Raw genomic sequence first — 25039 nt, forward strand, 5'->3', positions numbered from 1 at the left:
CCGCCCTTCCTGCCTCCGGGCGGGGCCATCTCCGGGCTGCCCGCGGAGGTGCCTGACCGGTTGAGGCTCCCGCACTCAGCTAGGGCCCGCGAGCGGGCAGAAGAGTGGGGCGTCCCGGGACGCCCACCTTGCCCCATTCTGCCTGTGGGGCTCGAGGTCGGCGAGCTGGCCGTTCCGCGTGGGCTACAACTGAGACACCTGGTTCCCAAGGACCCCGTTGGCTTTGGGAAAATTTATGGTTCGGGTTACAGCAGGAGCCACACAACGGCTCGGGAGGGCAGAAAGTCTGAGTCTCTGCCCCCACTCTCACGGGAAGGGGGACGGGTTCGGAGCCCCTTCTTTTGACCTCAAGCCCGCGTTTTTCCTGACATTGGTCAGTCTTCCTCTTCTTTCCAACTATGCATGATGTAGAAATGACTGAGCGTGTATCACAGAGGGCCACCTCCTCGGAATGTCCGAGCTGAGACTTGCACATAGCTCCCTGCACTCACCGCTGAGACCCTCTGCAGACACTATCAGCAGCCGAGGGCATTGAGCCTCCTCCGGATGACCCCAAGGGTGTTTCTACGGCTCAGACTGGCGCGCGCCGGACTGCTATCCCCACTGGGCGTCCCCGTCGCCCACGGCAACGCACCGGAAGCCGGGCACTGTCCCTTTAAGGAGCGCCGCTGCGTCCGCGTTTTGGTTCGACGCGCCCGCCCACGGCGCCGGCGGAGCGAACATGGCCCAGGCGGCGCGGCTGGCGCGGGCGCTGTGGCCCGGCAGGTGTGCGCTCGCCGACAGGCTGGGCGGCCGCTCCTGGCCACCGCTGCTCGTGCAGAGCCGGGCCGGCTTCGCGGGGGCAGCGAGTGGCCGCCAGGGGCGCCCGCGGCTGCTGGGAGCGGTGGCACTGGCGGTCGGGGGCGCCCTGGGACTGTATCACACCGTGCGGTGGCACCTGCGCGCCCAGGACCTCCGCGCCGAGCTCCCCGCCGCGCAGGTAAGGCCGGCCGGAGCGGCGACCCGGATTCCGCCCATCCCCGGGACTCCTGGGTCCGCGGGGTCAGGAGTCGCCTTCTCTGCCCGCCGATGACCTTGGGCGTATAACTTGGTCCTGTGTCCCGAGCGCGCCGCGTCCTCACCTGCCAAGTGGGGGCGCCCCTGGCGCCTGCTCCCTAGCACTGTAGTGCGTGTTTCGCATGCAGTCGTCTTCCTAACGTGTTTTAAGATTGTGGGCTGCAGCAGCGGCCCTAGTTGTTGTCGTTGGCAGGGGTTGTTGTTTGTTTGTTTGTTGAGACAGGGTCTCACTGTGTAGTTCAGGCTGGGCCCGAACTCATCGTGTAGCCCATGCTAGCTTCAAACTTATAGCGATCCTCCTGCCTCAGCCTCCCCAGTGCTGGGATTCAAGTTTGCGCCACCACGCCCAGCTGGTCCTCGTACTTTTATGGGGCTGATGACCCTCAGACAGGAGGTGTGACTAGGGAGATGTGGTCTCCTTACTGGTGGTGGCCCTTGAGACGCTTTATAGGATGCACCGTCACGCCCTTGTTTGTTGTCCTCAGCCCCAGTCCCCCTCCCCGAGAGTCCTGTGGCTTCCTGCCCACGTCTGTGCCTGGGCTCAGTTTCCCACCTGAGTGACCTGCGGACCCGGCCATGGCGGTACCGCCGCGTCTTGGGGAGCTGAGGTCCACCCCACTCTGGCCAGAGCTGGCTGGGCGGTAGCTCAGCACCGCCCCTCACCCAGAGGTCCCTGGGGTTGGAGGAGTGGGGCCAACTCTGGGGGCCTGGATACTGCAGCCCGAGGAGAAACCACCCCGGAACTGTCAGGGGTCCCCTGCCCCGGGCTGTGCTGGCTGGGGCTCGCAGCCGGGCTGTCCGCTACTGGAGCGCCCCACCCCCACCCCCGCAGCCCGGTTCTTCCCGTGTTTGCAGGGTCTCTGCAGAAGACTCCCCAGAGATGCGTGTTTGTTTGGGGACGGGGCCTGGATCTGGGGCTGCCGGGTTTCAGGAGCCCCTCCTGCTCCTCCCCCAGTTCTCTCTGTCCAGCCGCCTGCAGCTGACCCTGTACCAGTACAAGACATGCCCCTTCTGCAGCAAGGTCCGAGCCTTCCTCGATTTCCACGCCCTGCCCTACGAGGTGGTGGAGGTGAACCCCGTGCGCAGGGCAGAGATCAAGTTCTCCTCCTACAGGAAGGTGCCCATCCTAGTGGCCCAGGAAGGAGACAGTTCGGTGAGCCTTGGGGACCCCCACCCCTCGTGTCCTGGAGTAGCCCCGAATCTGGGCTGTAGGGACAGCAGAAGTGAAATGCCTGGCGTGGGGCTTAGCACTTCGCTTAGCACTGCAGCTTCTGGAGCCCTGGGGGGCGTGGTTGTAAATGCTGTGGCTTCTGCCCAGCTGCCGCCCTGTTAGCGCTGACCGGTCACCCTGAGTCAGGATGAGGGCCTGAGGGAGAGGCTGGTGGGCGCAGCAGGCACTGGTTTGGGGTGAGCCCTCCGGACGGGTGCATCGTGCCTGGGCTCCATGCAGCCAGGTAGCTGTAGTTTAGGAGTCCCGTCAGTCCTGCTAACCAGAGCCACAACTTTTGATCCAAAGCCAGGCATGGTGGCGCACGCCTGTAATCCCACCACTTGGGAGGCTGAGGCAGGAGGATTATGAGTTGGAGGCCAACCTGGGCTACATAGTGAGTTCAAGGCCAGCCTCAGGTGCATAGCGAGACCCTGTCTCGGTAAACCAAAACAGCAGAGTGGGCTTTTCTTCCAGCAACAACTGAACGACTCCTCTGTCATCATCAGTGCCCTCAAGACCCACCTGGTGTCCGGGTAAGGACCTCAGGGTCGTGTCCGATCTCCCAGGGAGGCCGCCCTGAGCCGCTGCCGAGGATTCCAGATGGGCAGGGCGCACCCTGGCCTGAGCCCTCCCTTCTCCCGCGCCTCATCCCGCCCTCCATTGGGAAGGTGCTCCTGGTACCTAAGCCCAGCCCTCTTACTGCAAGAGGGCAGAGCCTCTGGGGCGCAGCCAGGTGGCCCTGGGGACAGAAGGAGGACAGAGCAGGCCTGAGACCCTGGCTGTCTCCCAAAGGCAGCCCCTGGAAAAGATCGTCACCTACTACCCACCCATGAAGGCCCTGAATGACCAGGGCAAGGAGGTCACCGAGTTCGGTAACAAGTACTGGCTCATGCTGGACGAGCAGGAGGCCCGGCACATGTACGGCGGGAAGGAGGCCAGGACGTGAGTGGGGCCGGGGCAGCAGGGCTGGGGCCCCCCAGGGGCTGGAGCCAGGCTCTGCCCCGGTACCCTCGGCCCACCGCGCCCCTCCCGCACCGCAGGGAGGAGATGAAGTGGCGGCAGTGGGCAGACGACTGGCTGGTGCACCTGGTCTCCCCCAACGTGTACCGCACGCCCGCGGAGGCCCTGGCCTCTTTTGACTACATCGTCCGCGAGGGCAAGTTCGGGGCTGTGGAGGGCGCCATGGCCAAGTATGTGGGCGCGGCCGCCATGTACCTCATCAGCAAGCGCCTCAAGAGCAGGTAATGCCCGCACGCGTGGGTACGGGCCTGCCGCCCCCAGGCCCGGTGCCACGGTCTGCATGGTGGCCCTGAAGCCTGAGGGAGGCAGGTGGGCAGCCAGGGCTCCGGATCCCCTCCCCAGCACCAGGCCTGGGAGTCAGAAGCCGGCCGGCCCTGCTGGCCTCCCTCTGCTTCGGTCTCCACGTAGGGCCCTGCTCTCCTGAGCCACCCTGTCCCCTATCCGGGCAGGTGCCCTCCGGGGCCTCCCCAGGACCACTCTGCTCATCGCCCGATGGGCTCCCCTCCCCCACGCAGGCATCACCTGCAGGACGACGTGCGAGAGGACCTCTACGAGGCTGCCAACAAGTGGGTAGCAGCCGTGGGCCAAGACCGGCCCTTCATGGGAGGCCAGACGCCAAACCTCGCTGACCTGGTGGGTGTCTGGCAGCGCATGGTGCCCAGGCCTAGGGGTGGGGAGCGGGGAGGGTAGGCCCAGCATCGCCTGCCTTTCGAGGTCCCTGTCCTGTCATGCCCACCCCCAGCCCCACCCCCACCTGGTGTTGGTAGAGACTTAGCTCAGAGAGGCTTAAGAAAGCAACCAAGTAGGCCAGGCATGGTGGCGCATGCCTGTAATCCCAGCACTCGGGAGGCTGAGGCAGGAGGATTGTTCTGAGTTCAAGATCAGCCTGGGCTACATAGTGAGCTCAAGGCCAGCCTGAACTACATAGCAAGACCCTGTCTCAAAAAGACAAAAAAAGAAAAAGAAAGAAACCAACTGCAAGGCACTGCCCTGGTTCCCATACCTGACAAGCTCAGAGAAGGGGCTGTCTTCAGGCCTTGCTGGATCCAGAGCCCCAGGCGGCAGCACCAGGGCCCAGGCTTCTCCTGCACGAGCTTGGCCGTGCTGTCCTGGGAACTGGCGTCACCCTCAGGCAGGCCTGGTCCTACCCAGCAGCCTCCTTGGCCAGACTTCAGTGCCTGGGGCTGTGCTGCAGCCCGACATCCTGGTTCAGAGTGGGGTGCTGGGGTGTCTCCCCCAGGAAACTGAGAGACTTGGGGGTATGGACGCCCGGAGGGGGCTGTGGGGACCAAGGTGCAGCCTGCAGCCACCACGCATGCTCTGTGCCACCCCCGTGTGCCACGGCGGCCCTTCGGTGGCCACGAGCTGCAGGCTGACAGTCCACGGCTCCCTCCACAGGCGGTGTACGGCGTGCTGCGCGTTATGGAGGGGCTGGAGGCCTTCAACGACATGATGCGGCACACGCGCATCCAGGCCTGGTACCTGCGGGTGGAGAAGGCCATCGCCGAGGCCCCCACGGCACACTGAGCGCCCCCGGCTGGTGGGGGTAGGCAGCAGACTGCTGGGGACGGGGGCCCCTGGGCCAGTCTCCATGACACTGTATAGGAGCGTGGGAGTGCGGGGTCCTTCGCCTCCTGTCCGCCTCACCCGCAGCTCCCCAGCTTCTGACACTGAAACTTCCAGGGCTCCGGGTGCTGGGGACAAGGCTGGGCTGTTTCTGCTTATGACCACTAGGGGATTCGTGGTCCCCCCAGGGACTGCCTTCCGCCCCTGCCCCGCCCCGGGATCTGGTCCCTGCCTGGACCTCCCTGTTCTGCAGTCCCTCTCCACGGCCGCCAGGGGGCGCTGTCATGCTGCAATAAAGAGGAGGTTTGTTGCTCCCCTCTCGAGGGCTATGTGGCTGTCGCACAAGAGGGCAGGGGGATGTGGGGACCAGCAGATGACATCACCATCATAGAACGGTGGGGGGGGGGCATGGCCCCGGGGCCAGGTCTGGCTCTTCCCCGAGCTGACGGCAGCAGTACGGGGCTCTGAGCCTGCTTCCTGTCTGTGCAGGGAGCACGGTGGGTCCCACCTGGTGGGAAGTTGTGGGGTTTGAGATGCGAGTCAGACGACAGAAGTGGGACGGCGTCGTTCACACCTGTGCTCTCCAGACAGGCCGTGCTTCGGGGACGGGGCCCTCTGCCAGTGTCACCCCCAGACTGGGGCGGGTCTGCATCAGGAAGTCGCCTCGGTGTCTCCGATGCGGGGACCAGCGTGGGTTTCTGTTCCCCAAGTCCCATCACAAGGCCGGGGGCCGCCCGGAGGCCAGGAGGGAGGCCGCAGAGCAGAGGCCTCCACTGTCCCCAGCTAGTGGGGCGCCGAACGGCCCCCTAGACCTCAGGAAGGTCTCCACATGTTCCTTTGTTTTAAAAACAAGCCAAGTACGGCCGTGCACGCCTGTGATGCCATCAGTCTGTGGCTGAGACAGGAGGATCCCACGTGCGAGCCCAGCCTTGGTGTCATAGTGAGACAGTCTCAGAAATGAAACGGGTGAGAGGGGAGCTCGGGCAGAGCACCCCTGGGTTTGGTCCCCGGTACTTAAAGTAATAACTCAGGTTCCTCATAAGAACTAGCGTTCAAATTACCTAGAAGCGCATATCAGCAGTCGACATGAGGTGTGCGGGCAGCTGTGGGGTCGGTGGCCCCAGGGTCTCCCCAGGCCCCCCACGCCCCTGCCTTGTCCTCACTCCTACCCCGGGCCTCTCCTTCGCTGTGCACGCTGCTCCCTGAGGGGCTGCACTGAAGCCCCCACGCCCAAGGACAACCTCCCCTCTGGAGTACCAGGCAGCAGACACCGGGCTGCGGGCCCCCTGCAGGGGCCGCAAAGACCGGGGACAAGTGTGGGGGCCGCAAGCTGCCCCCGGTTACCAGGCAGGTCTGAGGTGTTCGCACTGAGGGGCCACAGCTGTAGGACCCAACATCGGCATAGACCCCAGGCCTCCCTGGCAGGGCAGGGACAAGGCCATGGATGCCAGGTGATGAGGGAGGACCTTCCCTCCACCCCGTCGCTGTCCCCGCCTCCCTCCGTCTGAGCACCCTTCCCTGGGCACCCACACCCCGCTGCTACGGCCTCCATTCCTGCAGCGTCACCCACTGTCCTCTCAGCCCTGCGCCAGCTTGTGCTGCCCTGGGTCCCTGCCGTTCAGCACAGCCCAATGCGTCCGTCCCTCCCCGAGAGGAGCATCTGATGTGTCCCGCATGCAACGAGGGTCGCCGCCTTCTGTCTGAGCCGCAGCTCCCTGCTCTGGCTGCTGCTGACCTCGACTGCCCCCAGCCCCGTGTGCAGGCCGGGCCGCCACTTGTCCTGTTGCCTGTGGTCGCAGAGGGTGGGTGTCGGAGCCCTGCTGGGAACGAGCCGGACTTCTCAGGGCTCCTTCCCTAGGGCCACGGGAGAAGCCTGCAAGGATTCAGTGGTCACGTGGATGAAGAATCAGGACCCGGATCCTGTGAGTGGGCCAGGAGAATGGCCCTGCATCCTGGGGGTTCCAAGGGCAGCATCTTCCCCGGCCCAAGGAGTCCACCTTTTATCTGCGTGTTTCCCTCTGACCGCCAGAGGGCGCAGGAGGTCTGCGAGGCCAAAAAGGCCCTGGGAACAGATCTAGTGCTGCCCCCTGGTGGCCAATTCCAGAGTCGACCTGGCTGCCGTCATTGTCCAGGGACTTCCAACTATAAAATGGGTTTAGTGTGTCCGGGTCTGAACATAACAAGCAAGTGCGGAAAAGCATATCTCTCAAGGAAAAGGCCCCAAAGCAGGAATCCTTGTCCCAGTTCATCATGCTCTAGTTGTGACACTTCCCTGGGGTCTTGATGGCAACCAGGTCCTGAGTTTGATACCTTGGGCGGGCCCCCTCCTCTTGAATGGCATCAGCGAACCCCATGGGCTGGGTGAGGTCTGGGGCAGGAAGTGCCGGGAAGGCAGTGCGCAGAGCTGACCCTTGAGGCGTGGTTAATGCAACTGACAGACGCTGCTGCCACCTGGGCACAGTCCCTACTCTGACCTGGTGGCTTCCAGGGGTCAGGGTCAAGAGCCCCGGAAGGAAGAAAAACAGCTCTGGGAACAGCCAGATCTGCTCTCCTGGGAGCCAGGGAGTCCTGGGGAGGCAGCCTGTGGGGAGGATTCTGATTAGCTTGTTTATGTCAAGTTTCTAAGTTTCCCTGGGTATGGTAGTGCCGTGATGCCAGCACTGGGGAAGCTGATGCAGGAGGATCCCATGAGTTCAGGGCCAGCCTGCAGTATACTGGAGACCATGTCTCAAAAATAAAAAGTGCTGGGGATGCAGCTCAGCAGTGGAGCCCTCACCTGGGTTTGCCCCCCAGTACTCACCACGCAGCCCCCATAATACCCTGTCCAGGCTGGTGGGGCTGCATCCCGGGAGGACCCGCCCTCCTCTCTCACTGCTATCCCTCAAAGGCCTGTCCTGTCTGGTCCCCTGTTGTTCGGCTCGCCTCTCTGTCGCTGTCGCAGCCTCCCCAAAGGCAACATCTGAAGTGTGCAGCTGAGACAGGGGTCACTGCCTTCTGCGCAGAACACCGCTGAAGCAGAGAGGACCCCGACTGCAGCCCGTACCCCTTCTCCTGTTGCCCCACGGCTCTGACCTCAGCTCCCCTAGACCCATTCCCACTGGGCCCCACCACGAGACACCTCAGCTCTCCACGTCTTCCAGACTGAGATCATACTCTCTGCACACAGGCCAGAGGGTTGGTGCTGGAGGCCTGCTGGGAGCAGGGTCCCCACTCCTCAGGGCTCTTTCCCTGGGGCTGCTGCAGGTAGGGAGGAGCCTGCAGCCCCCTGCACTCTGGTCACCTGGCTGACAAGGTAGAGAATGGCAGAGCAGCCTAAGGGTGCCCAGGGACACCACCAAGACCCAGCTTCCCCTGACAATACCTTCCAACCCTGAATGTGCTGGGTCCTTATGCTTCCTCATCACCACCAGAGGGCGCTAGAGTCTGAGAAACCCAACAAGAGACGGAAACGACTGGTGCTGCCACCTTGCGGCCACTTGTAGAGTCGACTCATGGTCAGATCCGTCCCGGGAGCCAGGGATTCCTGGGAGGGCGGCCTGTGGGAGGATTCTGGCTCTTTGGTGTTTGTTAAGTTTCACCTGGTGTGGTAGTGACTCTACATCTGTGAGCCAAGCCCTAGGCAGGCTGAGGCAGGAAGATCCCAATATGGAGGCCAGGTGGAGCTACATAGTGACTTCAACGTCAGCCTGGATTGCATAGTGAGACCCTGTCTCAAAAATATATAAATAGTAAAATGAAATAGTTCCGTTTTGATAATGCAAATAATGAATGTTTAAAGAATGTAGTTAAGAAATAATACAAATATTTCACAGTCCCACTTTTAACATTTTGGACAGTCTTCTGGGTTGTTTTTTACATAGCCTACATAAGACACACACACACAGGGTCATGCACGTTTACTGTCTAATAAGTGTACATGCCTCACAGTTAAATGCGGACCGTTTTGTGGCAGTCACTACTCAGGATACTTTAGAGCAGTGACCACATTCATCCCAACAACATTCCTATAAGGTCGGCAACAACTTTCCCATTTAGCCAGGGGTGTAGCTCAGTGGCGTAAGTGCCTGCCTGGCAAGTGCAAGGTCCTGAGTTTGATTCCTGGTACAAAAAACAAACAACCCAAAAAATAAATAAATAAATAAACCGGCCGGGCGTGGTGGCACATGCCCGTAATTCCAGCACTCGGGAGGCTGAGGCAGGAGGATCATTGCGAGTTCGAGATCAGCCTGGGCTACAAAGTGAGCTCAAGGCCAGCCTGAACTACATAGCGATACCCTGTCTCAAAAAGACCAAAAAAAAAATCACTTTCCCATTTGGAAAACAGAGGCATCAGAAAGGTTAGTGACTCGCCAGGTGGCAGGGGCAGGATTTGAACCCAGACCTCCTGGCTTTAGTTTATGGTCTATTTCTCTGGAGCTGCATCCCACTCTGTAGAGGGGCCAGGGGTGTAACCTGCCCTTGCCAGTTCCAATGGCTTTCATTTTCCACAAGATGCACACACTCCATAATGTGACTGTAGCCTTCTTTATTTAACCAGTGTGATGAGTCAGGCATGGTGACCCAGGCCTGTAAACCCAGCATTCAGGAGGCTGAGGCAGGAGGATCACCAAAAGCAAGGCCAGTTTGAGCTACATAGCAAGACCCTGTCTCAAAAAACCAAAGCAAAGGATAGGAAAGATTTTGATGGGTGGGAGGGTTTGACGGGAACAGTGTTGAGGGGGGCGTGGCAGGCTAAATAGTGGCCCCAATATCCAGGTCCTGATCGGTCACCTCAGAATGCTTCGGCTCCAGTGGTGCAGGAACCTCGGGCGTGAGATGGGAGCTTCCAGGTGGCCCCAGCCGTGGTCCAGCATCCTTAGGGAGGCCGGGGGAGCCCCGCTCAGGAGGCCGCGGGGTGGCACTGCGCATGCGCGGCAGCTGGGCGAGCCAGAAGCGGTCACCGCCACGGAGCTGCGGAGCCTCAGAATGCCCCGGGGAAAGGCCAGCCGGGTTCACCCCGGGGCTCTGGAGAGCTCATTTGCACTGTGCCTTGCGGTCCGCCGGGGAACTGGTTTTGGCCCCTTGGCTCTTTGCAGCACCAGAGGAGACCGGGTCAGCGGACCTGTAAGTCGCTCAGGCTGTGGACACGCGTGGGGCACGAACTGGAGTGCTGCCGGCGCGGGCAGTCAGAGGCTCGGTGACCGGGGAACCAGGACTGCAGCCCACGGGAAGCGGGCCGGGGGCTTGGACCCGGGGACCTCGTGGGCCCTTCCGCTTCCCCGCCCCGCCCCGCCCAGCCTCTACAGCCACCCGCACCTGCCACACCGGTGCGGGGCCTTAGGGAGCCGAGACAAAGTCCTCCGCGAGGCAGGGCCAACTCAGGTTGCCTCCTGTCCTCACCTTTCCCCTACTTGCCGTCCGCGAGGCCGATGAGATCCAGATGGCAGGCAGCAGCGGCCAGGCGGGGGCAGGGCGGGGACTGCGCTGCGCTAGTTACCTTTGTACACACTGGACACGGGTCTCCGCCTCAGGCCGTAAGCAAGGTCCTGTGTTCCATACCCATTTGGTTGTTGTTTTGAGACAAGGCCTCCATGTAGCCCAGGCCGGCTTCAAAGGCATGGTGATCCTCCTGCCTCAGCCTCCCCAGTGCTGGGATTTACAGGGGTGCCCCACCATGCCTGCTGTCTGCGCCTGTCTTTTGAGGGAGGAAATGGATACTCAGCAATGCGGAAACCCGGCCCAGAGGAGGCCAAACTGTCCCATCGCCTGTAAGGGAATTCTCAGGGTCTGGGGTGGGTGTGACCCTGGCAACCAGAGAAGCGCTGCTATGGCAACGACTTGCAGGGTGGTGTTCCAGGCTCCAGGTGCTGGGAACAACGCAACAGAAAGGGAACAGATAAGGAACGAAGGAGGGACAATAAACAGTCCCGCAGATAAGGACAGACGGGAAGAGGCGGGCGGGTGGGAACGGGGACTCCCAGTGGTGATACACAAGTAACAGTGCACAGAGAGCCAGGCATGATGGTGCAGGCCAGCAAGCCCCGCACGCTGGCAGGCTGAGGCAGGAGGGTCACAAGTTCCAGCACAGCCTGGGCGATTTAGCAAGACATAGCAAGACTGTGTTGCAAAATAAAAAATAAAACAGGGCTGGGGTCATAGCTCAGTTAACTCTGGGCGCAATTCTCAGCACTAGGAAGAAACGTGGGGGGAGGGAAGGAGGAGACAGGACGGGGGGCTGGAGGAGCCGAGGTGCTCGCGCGGAGGCAGCCGGGTGAGGGTCTGCACCCCAAGTGCAGGTGAGGGTCTGGGTCTGCACCCCGAGAGTCTGACCCAGCTTCAGCGCCAGAGAGGCCCTGTGCCAGGCTGCGTGGAACTGAGGCTGAGGCCAGGTAGGACCAGGTTGGGGCCAGCAACCCCTGTGCCAGCCCCAGGCCTGGCAAGGACTTCTGCCATCGCCCCGGCAGTGGCACGGGGTGTCCCCACCGTCGGCTGGCCTACGAACACAGAAATTCCCTCCCACACACCTCGCGGCCTGAGGTGCGGGCCAGGTGGCCCCTTCCCTCCCGGGGGGTGGCGGCAGCCGCAGTGTCCCTGCTCTGCCCCGGCTTGGAGACAGTCGCTCTGTCTCTGCCTGCTCCTCACTGCTCTGCGTCTCCTGTGCACCTGTCTCTGTGCGTCTCGATCACCACGTTGCCCAGGCTGGGCTCGAACTCTCGATCCTCCTGCCTCAGCCTCCCAGAGTGCCGGATTCATAGGTGAGCAGCGCCACGCCTGGCTTTCCTCCATGAAGACACCCGTCACTGGATTTAGGGCCCCACCCTGTGGCCTCATTCTAAATAGGTCGCATCTGTCCTGATCCTGTTCCCAAACAAGGCTGCACTGAGGTTCCGATGGACACACATCCCAAGGGACACCACGGGACCCAGAGCAAGGGTGTCGCCAGCTCCACAACCCGGCACAGGCCACGCCTCCCCACCCTGCTACACTCAGGAGCCCCAGGGCTGCTTCCTCCCATCTGCTCCCAGCCGGGGACCCCGGTGCCCAGGGCCATCAGAACACTGGGGCGTACACTTTTTATTTAAGGGACATTTTGTTGGGACACTGTACACCAGGCCCTGGAGATGAGTGCAAGTATTTTCTGCTCTAAGGCCTGAGGGTCAGAGACAAAAAGCAAATCAAGAATGTCAAGAGTCAGAGGAAGCCAGGTGCTTGTGGTCCCAGTACTTGGGAGGCTGAGGCAGGAGGATCACTGGAGCCCAAGTTCAAGGCCAAGATGGGCAATAGAGCAAGAGACTGTCTCAAAAAAAAAGAGAGAGAGAAGGCTCAGGGCCAGGCACAGAGTCCACCAGTGATCAGGAGGCAAAGGCCTGGCAGCTGCGTGCTAGGACCTGGCAGCTTGGGGGCCCCAGAGGCCAGAGCCAAGTTTCGTGGGACCAAAGACTGCAGCCTGCAGGTTTTGTGGAAAAGTCAGGCATGGTGGTGTCTGTGACCAGCCGGGGCTGCGGAGGCCCTGCCCCGATCGGGGGGCAGGGCGAGGAAAGGCAAAGCAAGGTGCCCAGCTGAACGCTGGTTACTAAGGAAAGCAAACCCCAAGCACCGAGCACAGAGCACCAAGCACCGGACCTCAAGGGCCCCTCAGGACGTGTAACCCCCGCCCCCTCACAGCGAGGCCCAGCCCTGGCAGGCCGGGCAGAGGGCTGAAAACAAGCTCCACCACTTCCGGCAAATGCACCTCTGGTCACGGATGGGCGGCTCACAGGCTCCCCTAAGCGACGAGAGGGACTTCTGTCTCCAGGTGAGAAGGGGACAGGACACTGAATGGTCGTCCTCTGCCCCCACCCACCACCTTTTACTGTGATCCTGGGGACTGAACCCAGGGCCTTGGTGCTGAGCTACATCCCTAGGCCTTTTTTTTGAGGTGCATTGGCAAAGTTGTCTAGGCTGGACTCAAACTTGGGACCCTCCTGCCTCAGCCTCTACAGTGTAAGTCCACTTCTAACTGGGGTACCTTCTCCATTTCCAAGAGCCACAGTGCTCTGAGTATTAACCAGTTTTGGGGTGCTGCAACCTGAGGAAATCAGCTGAGCGGAGGTCAGCACCCAGCACCTCAGTGACCTGCTTCTGCCAGTTAGGCCCCGCCTCCTACTAAGCCCACTAGGCTAACAGACTCATCAGCGGGCTCGTCTCCTCAGCGAGGTTAAGGCTGTCAGGGTCTCATCACCTCCTAAGAGCCCATCAGCTCTTTCTGGGCATGGTGGCCCACGCCTGTCATCCCAGCACTCGGGAGGCTGAGGCTGGAGGATCTCTGAGTTTGAGCCCAGCCTGGGCTACACAGTGAGCTCAAGGCTAGCCTGAACGACTACGTCGTTTGAGACCCCCATCTCAAAACAACCAAAAAAGGAAAGGAATCTTGCTGGAAGCCGTGTGAAGACAGCTTCAAGCAAGAACCAATCAAGAGGGCTGAAGGACTCAACACGGGGGCTTCACCAGAGCACCCCAAATCTAACCCACCTGTTCAAAAGGGAGCACTTTCCCGAGCCAAGAGGCCATGGCTGGTCGAACACGGGGTGATAAAAATGGGTTCATCTCCCAGCACACTCCAGCGGTGAGAGTGGGGTGTAACTTAACTGGCCTTGGGCTCCACCCCAGAGATTGGCGGAGAGCACTCCGGGGTGCATCTGGGTGGCCAGGGGGCATGGCTGGCCCCCGGCCCCTTCCTTTCAGGTGCCGCCCTGCTCTGCTTTCTGGCTGCCGTGCACGGAGCAGCTCAGCTTAGTTCCACCGTGCTGTTCCCGCCCCAGAGCCAGCCAGCCGTGGACTGAAGCCCTGGACACCAGGGGCCAAGTGACCCCTCCTGCTGCGGGTGGTGGTGCAGGGTACTGCACCCAGCCACAGGAAAGCTGGGGAACACTCACACAGGGGCCCCCCACCTCCCGATGCCGCAGGAGAAAACGAGCAGGCTTCATGACATCAGCTGCGAAACAACTTTATTAGAAGGCTGTTTTAAACGACAACTTCCAATCAACCCTTTCACCTGCTTGTTGACAAATTCCAGTTATAACTACATACTTCTATAGAACGATTTTTGCATTGATCTTTGCATCCTATTAAGTTTCCTCGTCAGGTCATCCCAGGGTAATGGAGCTGCCATCAAGTGGCCGGGTGACCGGCATTACTGAGCAGGGGCAGCTGCAGGTCAGGAGGGAGGGAGTCCATTTCAGACCGGGACAGGGGACTCGCTGCCCAGCCCGCCGGCCCCCGCCCTCACCCCAAATTCACAGTGAGAGGCACCTCGCCGCCTTGTCATTCAGAAACGATGAAACAAAGAAATCCCCCATCGGAGCTCCACCTTCCCCCACCAAGCCCTGAGATCCCAACTTCCTGCGGTCAAGCCGCACCCCAGGACTTGTTCTCCAAGGTCAGCTCCCCCTTCTGCTCACCTCCAGCCCAGAGAGGAATTTCTCTGGACAGACACAGCCGGAAGTCGGCGTGGGCGGGGAGGGGAGGGGGGGCTCCCGCCAGGGTTCCCGCCTCCCTGTCCTCTCCCCACTCCCACCGGGCGGCGATGGCAAGGTACAATCAGCCATGAACATAAATATGAATACAAAAGGAACTTGAAAGTGACAGGCTATTAATTAAACAAATCTATAAAAATAGTTAGGACACAACTCTGTTCAAATAAATACAAAATAAATAGGCTCCAAGCAGTGATACGTCACATCAGTGGAATGTGAGGCTGGTCCCACTTGGCCCGTGGATTGGACCCAACCCCGAGCGGCAGAGACCGACGGTCACGCCGCCCGCCCGCCGGCCCTCCCCGTGCCTCCTTTCCAGAAGCACAGGGCAGGCACAGCCGGCCAGCTCAGCCTGGGGCCAAACCTTCTTCCCAGCGACACACAATTAAGGCCTTCGACAGCTTTCCCTCCCTCAGCAGGGCGCACAGGCCTAACACGGGACCCGGTGCTGCCCTCGTGCCATGGAGCAGGGACAATGAGTTTGACTCTGCGCTGATGCCAGTCCTGGCAGAGTCTGGGACCCGGCGGGCAGCAGAGGCCCTCTGGGCCCCAGGCCCAGCGCCAGCCTCCCCCAAAGCCATGCGCCACCATGCCAGGCAGCCAGCGCCGAGGGCACAAGCGCATCCAGACCCTGCAGGTGGCTCTGCAGCCAGCGCGGGCTCTGACACGGGCAGGTGGGCAAGAGAGACCCCGTCTTCCCACACCCGCCTCAGCGCCCACGGCAGCTCAGGGCAGCAGCGCCTGTCAGGGTGCACCCAGGGTGGGGGCACAAGGAGAGGCGTGAGCAGCCAGCGCCCTCCTCCTGCTGCAGCAAATCGAGAGGCAGAGTGCGCAGTGGGCACGGGGAGGCGCGGCCGGCCGGAGGAGGACGAGATGGAAGAACCAAGCCGGGCTCCAAGCTCGCTATTTGGCAGGCACTGCAGGGAACGTCCTGTCCCGAGGCCTGTGAGCCCGGGCCCCTGCTGACCCTGGACCCTAAGCAATGCCCATGCATCTTCCCTGGAAAGGGCACAGGGTCTACCAGGTCAGCAGGACAAGCGCCAGGGCCAGCCAGGTGTCCCCACCCTCCCCCAGGGCGCAGCCAAAGTTTCATAGCTTGGCTTCGGTCATCTTAGTGTTGGCACATTCACAGAATGAGATGGTTCCGCACCCCGGCCCAGCCGGGATCCACGAGTCCGCCGCCCGCCCCCCGTCACCGCGACTGCACGCCCAGGGTGATCTTCAGGTTCTCGTACACCACGTAGCTGATGCTCACGGCTGGGATCACCTTCATGAAGTTGGGGGCCAGCCCCCGGTACAGCCCAAAGGCTCCTTCTGTCCGTAGGATCTGCTTGAAGAGGCTGCTCATGGTCACCTCGGGGGCACCCTCGACGGAGGCTGCAGGCAGAAGGGCACGGGCCGGGTCAGACGGTTCCCGCCGCACCCCCACCCCAGCTGCCCAGGTGGCTAGGACCGGCCTGAGACCCGCCTCACCTTGCGCCTGCATCCGGGTCCTGACCAGGGCCAGCGGGTAGCTGGCCAGCTGGCCGCAGGTGCTGGAGATGGTGCCGCAGGCCAGGAGCACGAACACGCCGGGGTCGGCGCTGTTCACGGCATAGCGCTGCAGCCAGGTGTTCTTGAGTGTCTGGAGGTGAGGGAGGAGGGTGAGCCCCGAGGCAGCATGGGGGGGGCCCACAGTCCCTGGACCCGCATCCGGGGCACCTTCCTGTCACGCGGGCTCCACAGGGCCACTGTGACCTGATGCGGCTCAGCAAGGCCCAGGCTCCTCGCCCACCCGCTGCCCTGGTTTCTGCTATCACCAGGGACCCCAGGCCAGGACAGTGAGGGCGGCCACGGCAGAGGGAGCGCCCCTCGCCTCACCGCCCCTCACATGTGAAACTGGGCTGTCAGGACAGCGGGTCATGAGACACCTGTGCATAAACAGACAAGCGCCGTTTCCTGTCCAGTGCGATCCTGGTGCCCCGCTGGGGAGGGAGACGACGGCAACCCAGGGGCTGAGGCGAGGAAGCGGGGGCTCAGCCTCCCCTGCCTGCTCCCGGGACCTCACCTCGTAGACGGCCAGGTCGATGCCGGCGTAAGGGATGATTCCCAGCATATTGGGGACGTAGCCTTTGTAGAAAGCGGCCACCCCTTCCCTGGCCAGGATCCTCCGGGCGCAGTCCAGCATGCCCGAGTACTGGCCTGTCTTCCGCAGGGCCATTCGCGTCTTCAGAACCTGCGGTGGGTGGCAGGGACGGTGAGCACGGCCCACCCTCCTCATGCCCACTCGCACCGCCTCTGCCCCCAGCCCCGCAGCCCCTCACCTCCATGGGGTAGATGCTGCTCTGGGCGATGGCCCCCGCCAGAGAGCCCGCCACGAGCCTCTCGTGGATCCTCAGCGTCTCCTGGTCACTGCCAACCAGTCGCTTGATCTACACAGGGACAGACAACCAGGGGGTTAACCCGGAGACCACGGTGCCCTCCCCACCTCAGCAGTCCCCAGGGGCCCCAGAGGTGCTGGCTGATGCTGCGGGCACGACGACTAGCTCTGGCTTTGGGGACCTCTGTCCAGGGGAAGCTCAACAGCCAGCGACGATGACTTCCAGAGACCAGGTCCTCACCTGCTCGTACGCCATGAACTTGATGGCCGACTCCGGGGCGATTTTGAGGACATTGATGCCGTTGCCCCGCCACAGGGACTTGGCCCCTCCCTCTCGGATCATCTGAGTGAATCCGCCCACGATGCACATGTTGTTGCTACGGGAGGCGTGGACCTGCGGGGAGGACATGCGGTCAGCGGGGCCCAGCAGGACCCCCGACCACCAGGAGAACCAAGCGAGGCTAATTCGCGTTAGATTCAACTAGCTCTTACGGCACACCTGCTTCGTGCCAACACTGCACTAAATGCACCCTTTCTAAAAAAAAAAAAAAAAAAAAAAAATGCAGGCCTGGAATCCTAGGACTTTGGGAAGCTAAGTCAGAAGGCCTACATGTTCAAGGCCAGCCTTGAACAGACTGGGGAGACTCTGTCTCAAAATAAAAAATACAAAGGGACTGGGGATGTAGCTCAGTGCAAAGGCCCTGGATTCAATCCCCAATATTGGAAAAAAAAAAAAATCAAAACAACAACAAAAAAATGTCATATCATGAAAATGTTCAAATACATAAAAACAGAATTAACCACAAGCCTCCATACACCCACCCTAGCTTCAACAATCATGCCAGGGTCAAGCATTTTACCCCAGGGCTGCTTTTAATTTCTCCAGCATTCCCAGGAATTCTGTCAAAAACACAAATTGCTCAAGACCTTTATGGTCAGGTCTTGGAAGGTGGGGTGGTGTGCGCAAGGTCAAAGAGCTGGGAGGGAAAATGATAGTTCTTTTTTTCTCCTTCCCTCCTTCCCTCTCTCCCTTCCTCCCTTCCTCCCTTCCTCCCTCCGTCTCTTTTTAGGTGTTTTTGAGAGAAGGTCTCACTATGCAGCCCAGGCTAGGCTCAAACTTTCTATCTTTCTGTCTCAGCCTCCTGAGTGCTAGGATTACAGACATGCACCATAATCCCTTGTGGATGACGCCTTTTCTGAGCAAGCACAAAAAGTGCCAGACACAAGGTAGGAGGACAAAGGGTGATGGGTCACTGTCCAGATAGACATCAAAGTCCAGCTGAGTGTCCTCAAGCGGGTCATTTCACAATCCCAGCCCTGACATCAGGCGGGCTTATCTCTGCCCTTCAGACGCGGAGCTGTGGCCTGCAAGGGCCAAGGGTGCTGCTTCCCGTGGCATCTGGTCCCACGAGGCTCTGCCCCCCACTATGTGCTGCAGGAATCCGCACCCGCCACGCCCCAAGTGTCCCTGGCCTCACCGGCGCACCTTAAGCCACTGTAAGATGATGCCTGGCTTAAGAACCTCAACTAAAATTAGACTGGCCATGTGCAAAAGGTCACCGAGGCTTGGACTCCTGATCAGGCAACGACTCTCATCTAATTCATGGGGTTAGAAAAGCAGAGGCCAAAGCAGCACTGCCGCCAAGGGAGGGAAAGTTAACCTGCCGGCGACCCCAAGCAGCCAGGGCCACCTACTGCTCACCTGCATGAGCACCTTGAGCCTGTCCAGGGGGGCCGTGCAGGTCCTAGACACGGCCCCCGCCCCGCCTCCTGCCACCAGGTGTCGCCACCACATGCCCGTCTGCCTCTCCTCCACTGTGAACTCATCCGGGACCGTCAGGTTCTCACCCACATCGAAGATCTGTGAGGAAGAGCAGCAGACACGTCACAGGCCAGCCAGTGCCAAGCCGGTGACAGATGTCACCTTCCACCCTCTTGAAGTGGGCATGCAGGGATGCTGGGGAGGAGCCACACGCAGGGCGAAGCTCTGAGCCTTCGTGGCTTGCAGAGGCCGGGCAGAGAACAGAGGGGGCACGGCATGAGGGACAGGCCACAGGCTCAGGCACAGACCCCTCGAACCAGCTTACAAGGCCAGTCGGGGAGGACCACCAGGCTGGCCAAGCTGACGGGATCGAGCCCGGGGTAAAGGCCCTCTGAAACCCGATGTGTAACCGGACCACACTGGCAGAACACTATGTAAGACCTCAGCACGCAGGAGGAGCGCGCCCATGGCTGCCCTCTCTCTGGGCGGCATTCAGGCCAGTCCCGGCCAGTGCTGCCCTGACCCGGGCTGTGGGCCAGAGACTCGGCCCAGCTGCTCTGAACCCGGGAGCTGGCAGACACTGCCAGCCCAGGTGGGTGACTCAGCCAGAGCGAGGACACCAAAAAAAGGGCAAGTGCAGGGACATTTTGTAGCTTTCCACGTGTGTCCTCCGTGGCATCACTTGTCCCCGTCCCCGGGGAAGGGTCACAGGCTTGGGAGGTCACAAGCACCAGGGGAAGGGGTGTTGGGCACACCTAGGAGGCACGGGCACACGTGGGGCGGGAAGGCACTCCTAGCAAAGGGGCCCTGCGCTAGGCGAGCCCTCGAGCAGGGTGCTCAGGTGGGCGTGAGGGGACCAGCTCTGCAGGCGGCAGGCGCGGGCCGAGGGCGCCCTCACCGTGGAATGCTTCCAGTACAGGATGATCTCGGGGATGTTCTCCACGGGGTGCAGGAGGTGGTAGTCCCGCCACTCGTTCCAGTCAATGGTCATCGTGCCGTTCTTATCCATGCTGCAAGGGAAGGGCGCGGTCACTCACGGGGGATGGTGCCGCACGGCCCCCCTCGGGGCAAGCAGGAACAGGTGCCCTGGCCCCAGAGGAAACCACAGAGGGCACGGGGGCCCCAGAGAAAAGGCAAGGTGGCTCCACACCCCACCTCGCACCGGACAGGGATGCACCAGCCTCCGTTTGGGGGAGGGCTTTTTTCTTTCTGGTTTTTAGGGGTTTGAGACAGGGTCTCACTATGTATTCCAGGCCAGCCTTGAACTCACTGTATAGCCCAGGCTGGCCTCGAACTCACAGAGATCCTCCTGCCTCAACCTCCTGCATGCTGGGGTCACAGGTGTGCGCCACCTCGCCCAGTTCAGCTCCCCGTTCTATCGGGCATGGACGTCAGGGAGGAAGGCAGTCGAGGGGGGCGGAGGGACACGCATACTTACTAGGTGACAGGGCCCCAGAAGTGGCCCGCTCGTATTCTGACAGACACACAAAGGAGGAAGCGGAGGAGAGAGGAGAAACACAGATAAGTGCCTGGCAGCGGTTAGTGAAGCAAGCACACAGCGTACGCGGACGGCGGGTACAGCGCAGCACGACGACAGGCCCTGCGACGATGGCCCAAGGAGCGGGTCCAGCGCTGCTGTCCCACTGGCACAAGCGCCCGGGCCTCAGGGGTTTGCAGAGGCCCAGCCAGGAAGGACAGCAGCACCCGGGGCTTCTCAGGGGGGTTCCCGGCAGCCACCACACCCACGAGCGCCGCATCAGCGCAGTGCATGACCGGGGTGTGGGAAGCAGTCCGGACAGTGGAAACGGGGTGGCAAGGAGTTGGCCCCGTTGAGGGTCACACAGGGTGCCAACCCCTTCTCAACCATACGCCGAGAGTGTTCCTAGGACTCCTTTCAATGACTTGAAATCCCCTCAACTAGTCTTTCTTTTTTTTGTTTTTTGAGTCAGGGTCTCGCTATGCAGGTCAGGCTGGTCTTGAACTCACTAAGTAGCCCAGGCTGGCCTCAAACTCATGGTGATCCTCCTGCCTCAGCCTCCCAGGTACTGTGATTATAGGCATGTGCCACCACACCTGGCTTTCCCGCAACAAATCTTTTCCTGGGTCACTGGGGAATGGGCCTCATTCCCTAACTCCAGATCTGTGAGTCTTCCAAAGGAGGCTGGCCTGCAAAGGTTGGAGGGCTTGCCTGGAGCAGGGTTATTTCTTTATCATCCTTTGCAACCCTGAGAAGGCCCAGTTCAGAGAGCGGGCCATACAGCCAGCAGTACCACGGGTTAGTCCCAGAGTTCTCCTTTGCAAACCCAGCCCGGGCCTGCCAGGCACTCACCTCTTGAGGATCTTTTCCGCCTGCTGCTCTGAGATCTTGACTCCCAGGTCCCGCAAGGACTGCATGATCTCCTGGGCATCGATTTGTCCTGCAACGACAAAGGGCGTGAGTGGGGCTGGGCATGCGCAGAAGCCAGAGATCGGGCTGGCTGGGGCTCCGCAGGTCAGACTCACCGTCATTCTTCTTGTCCAAACTCTTGAACACCAACCTCAGTTTCTTCTCGTGGTCTTGGAGGTAGTGCACGAACTCTTCGAAGTCCAGCTGCCCATCGAGGTCCTTGTCGCCAGCCTGGACAATTTTCTGGAAAACAGAAGTGAGGTTTTGTTTTTTGGTTCTGGCTCAGGCTCTCGCCTGTCCTGTCCCTGGGGGGCCCCTTCCCCAGGAAGCCACCGAGCTCATCTGCGGACGAAGGCCACCCCATGACCCGAGCTGCCACTGTGTCAATCCCACAGCTGCCAGGGCAAGGCGCCCACACGTCAGAGCCACCACTTAGGTCTCCAGGGCCTGGTCCAGAAGCCCAGCCCAGGCCCGTCCCGCGTTCCAGACAAGCACCCAGCTGAGAGGATCCTCGGGACAGAGGCCGGCGGGGCTGCCTGGCACCTGTTCCTTCTAAGGGTTCCCAAGACCAGCTTGTCACACGGCCCGGTCAGCTGCTTGGCTCCCCGCGGCCCTGGCCCTGGCCCCATGTGCCTGGTGGTGAGGTGGGGACAGCTTGGAGTCAGGTTCCCCCGGGAACCCTGCCAGATGTTCTTTCTGTCCCGCACAGTGGCACTGGCCCAAGAACAAGCCGGAGGCCAGGGTGAAGGTACAGGGCAAGGCCCACTCGGCAGAAATGCTGCCAGGAGCGCCGAGGCTGCAGGGCAGGTGGGAGCCAAGGGCAACTAACTATTCGTGGGCCTGTGCTGATGCCACAGCCAGTCGCTGGTCTCAAGGATGCCTGATGATAAAACCAACCCAGCCTTCCCACCCAGGCTCTGCACACCAGGGCAGCTCAAGTCCGGGCTGGTCCAGCAACCCAAGAAGCCTTTAAGGGACTCTGCCCCTTCCACAACCATAATCCTACTACTTGGGAGGCTGGGGCAGGAGGTCAGCAAGTTTGAAGCCAGCCTGGGCTACACAGTGAATTCAAAACCAGCCTGCACTACATAGCAAGACCTTGTCTCAAAAAAAAAAGTCCTTCGCTCTGAGGTTCCAAAACTCTGCCTCCGCCCTTCAGAGGTGAGCTCTGTCATCTCCCCACAGGAAGGCAACCTGCTCCTGAGCACCTGCCATGCGCCACAGGCCGTGCTAAATAAACGTTTTATGGAATTCTTTCAAACAGCTCTAGGGCCCATCATTTCCCTGGTTATGGAACTGGAGCTCAGAGAGGGTGAGTATCCACTGGAAGTCACACAGCCACAAGTGGTGGGTGGGTGAGTCCAGCTGGGTCTGTTGGACTCCCGAGCCACCTCCCTGCAGATCCTACCTCCATGCTATGGAGTAATCTCAGGAAAATAGGGGACAACTGTGAGTCACTCCAACAGAGCAACACCCTGAACGGAGAACCACAGCTCTCCTAAGGGGAATGGTGATGGTCTCTCTGTGTCCCCTGAGAGCCTCACCCAGAATCCCATTCACTAGCACACATGAGCGCGGTTTCCAAAGTCTTTAGGGCAGGCCTTGGGGGTCTGGAAATCCAGCATCCCTCTTAGACAACGCCCTGGACCACGGATGGTGTGAGGGAGGCCTGGCCGGGAGCCCTGTGACCTCACTTGATCGAAAGCGCGGGGTGTGGGGTGCGGCTGGAATGTGGGGCGGATGCAGGCACATATTTCATCTGCTCTCTGGGGTTACGTTAGCTTCCTGCCAGCACCCGTGCTCTCCGCCCAGAGGGACGGGAATTACACAATGGGGCCATCACTGTAGATCTCTACAGGAGTGGAAGCAGCGTCTATGTGCCATCTGGGAGGCCAGGCTGCCTGGGACCCGGGTACCAACCCTACTGGGCTGGGTGCCCCGTGATACAGGCCACCCACCACTGTGCCCATCACAGCCACTTTCAAAGGAATCTCCAAGCCCCTGCATCCACCTCCAAGCCACCGGACCAGCTCCCTGTGCCTGCCCTGGGGTGCGCAGCCACCCCTCCTCCTCCATCTCCCCTGAATCCCCAGAATCCCAGCCTTCCTCCCCCAGAAGTCACGTGAAAACCAGTCATTCGCCTGCCAGACCGCTGGGGGGAAAGCTCCACGTGTCAGACATTCTTTCTCCCGTGCGGGGGGCAGTCACCCCGCACAGCCTCTAACGCCGCTCAGCCATCCACTCGACAAGCGCCCCGCGCGCCCCTCACCGCCCCCGCCCCGCGCAGACCTGCTTCCACTGGCGGTAGGTGGAGAATTCCTGCGAGGGGATGAAGACGCTGAGTTTGAAGATGGACTTGAGCTCGGCGGGAAGCCCCTTGGACTCAAAGTACTGGAACTCGGTCTGGGTCTCCCCGATGAGCGGCACGTACAGGCACAGGCAGAGCATGCTGGCGGAGCCGGCGCTCGGCGGCCACGGCCACGGCGCGAAGCGCGGGCAGCCTCTAGATGGGAATGCTGCCGGTCCCGGGAAACGCACCCGAGATATGCCCGGCCTCGCCTGTCATTGGCTGCTTGAGCCCTGCCCTTTTACTGAATTGAGAAAACTCCACCCAATGTAGAGCAGCTGGCAGCCAATGAGCACGGCCCCCAGCGGACGGCGGCATCAGGTTGCTCAAGAGCTGAGAGCAAAGAGCAGGACCCACGTCACGGCCACCTGCAGTGGGTCTGGAGCGGGCAGCAGCAGGCTCTGCCCCACATCCAGGTACCATCCCCAAACTAACCTTCACCCCCTGGCTGCCAGCCCCTCCACATGGACAAACAGCCCACAGCCTGTTTTCATGCAAGGTCCCCAAATGCGTCACATAATGCAATGCTTTCCTGCTGTTGGTAAATCGTTCATTCCCAGCAGAAAAAGTCAGAGGAGGAGCCGTGCAGTGGCACACACCTGCAGTTCCTGCTGTGCAGGAGACTGAGGCGGAAGACCGCCAAGTCTGCAGCAACTCAGCGAGACCCAGTCTCAAAATAAAATGGGGGGCCAAGGATATAGCTCAGTGGCGCAAGCGCCCGCCTGGCAAACGTGAGGTCGTGAGTTCAATTCTTGGTACCAAAAAATAAAATAAAATAAAATAAAATAAAATAAAATAAAATAAAATAAAATAAAATGGGAAGGACTGGGGTTGAAGAAAACTCAGTGGATGTAGGGTACCTGAGTCCATGACAGCTGCAAATGGACCAGGGCTGCTTTGAGAGAAGGTCCTCGGCTGCCCTAGAACATGGACCCCACTGTGGGCCACTCGTCCTGCAGGGGTACATGGCTGGCCTGACCTTCCAGGTGGGCACCTGCTCAGGGCCCCCAGCCCAGCACATCCCTCGTGCATGCAGGGCCTGGCGCACCTCGCTGGCCACTGTGACAGGAGCACGCAGGGACCAGCCATGGTTCCCCTTGGAGTCTGAGTCACCTAGGACTGGACACTATGGGGTCTAATGGTCTCCACAGAGGGACTCCACAGATGCGTGAACCTGCACCCGCTTCCTCGCCTGCAACACTGCTGTTCAGTACAGAAGCTTTTTACAGTGAAGTTGAGTACAATGAAGCGAAACTAAAAACCTCAGCCAGGCCACACTGCAGGCGCTCAACAGTCACGCGTGCACAATAATAGCAATACCAGCCATTCTGGTGTCGTGGAAACTCACCCTGGGCCACCCAGCAGGGCTACCCTGGGAAGGCTTGGTCACCAGAGGACAAGGACAGTCCTCCCTGGCCCAGCCTGCGTCCCCCCTTTCCTTCTCGGCAGACTGCGAGGGAGGAGCCCTGGTCACTGTGGCCCAGAGAACAGGACTGTCCCACCCTCCTGCTTCGGCTGTGCACCTCCTCCTAACATGGACTGAATCTTCGCGCTGCCAGGGTGGATTAAAAGGGCAGTTACCATTTGAGAGCAACTGCATGAGAAGGTCCCATCAACTCACAGCAAAGCTAAGAAGGTCTGAAGAGGTTTCCAGAATAAGACGCTGGCACTTGTGTGTGACACTGTAATTCAGAGGTCATACCAGCAACCAGGAGCTTCGGCCCCTAGAGAAGGACCTGGTGATGACTTTGGAAAAGCGGGCCCTAGCCTGATCTGATGTCGTTGCTCTGATGATCCAGTCAGACTGCTGGAGCTGCCCAATCCAGAATACTTTGTTCT

The 25039-nt window shown here is 60.6% G+C and overlaps 2 protein-coding genes across 4 annotated transcripts in view; one reads left to right on the forward strand and one right to left on the reverse strand.

The window, feature by feature from the left end:
- Positions 1–669: 669 nt before the first annotated feature.
- Positions 670–5170, forward strand: Ptges2 (prostaglandin E synthase 2). Its single transcript, XM_005382381.2, has 7 exons — positions 670–979; positions 2012–2209; positions 2741–2799; positions 3059–3208; positions 3307–3507; positions 3802–3919; positions 4685–5170. The coding sequence occupies exons 1-7, from the start codon at positions 722–724 to the stop codon at positions 4811–4813; spliced, it is 1113 nt and encodes a 370-aa protein (XP_005382438.1). The 5' UTR covers positions 670–721; the 3' UTR covers positions 4814–5170.
- An 8631-nt stretch (positions 5171–13801) lies between these two features.
- Slc25a25 (solute carrier family 25 (mitochondrial carrier; phosphate carrier), member 25) overlaps positions 13802–25039 on the reverse strand; it is a 34728-nt gene continuing 23490 nt past the window's right edge. For 2 of the 3 annotated variants that reach the window (XM_005382385.2, XM_005382383.2), the window contains exons 2-10: positions 20970–21096; positions 20797–20884; positions 19366–19477; positions 18408–18566; positions 16947–17099; positions 16650–16757; positions 16394–16561; positions 15820–15970; positions 13802–15723 (exon numbers count right to left, since the gene is read on the reverse strand). In XM_005382385.2, the coding sequence (XP_005382442.1) occupies positions 15539–15723; positions 15820–15970; positions 16394–16561; positions 16650–16757; positions 16947–17099; positions 18408–18566; positions 19366–19477; positions 20797–20884; positions 20970–21096 (1251 nt within the window). In that variant the 3' untranslated portion in view covers positions 13802–15538. Of the gene's footprint in view, positions 15724–15819; positions 15971–16393; positions 16562–16649; positions 16758–16946; positions 17100–18407; positions 18567–19365; positions 19478–20796; positions 20885–20969; positions 21097–23142; positions 23424–25039 lie in introns of those variants that run through there. The other variant, XM_005382387.2, reaches the window with a different exon arrangement.

The sequence above is a fragment of the Chinchilla lanigera genome, unplaced genomic scaffold (genome assembly GCF_000276665.1).
Source record: "Chinchilla lanigera isolate Chin_1 unplaced genomic scaffold, ChiLan1.0 scaffold00018, whole genome shotgun sequence".
Taxonomy (NCBI): Eukaryota; Metazoa; Chordata; class Mammalia; order Rodentia; family Chinchillidae; genus Chinchilla; species Chinchilla lanigera.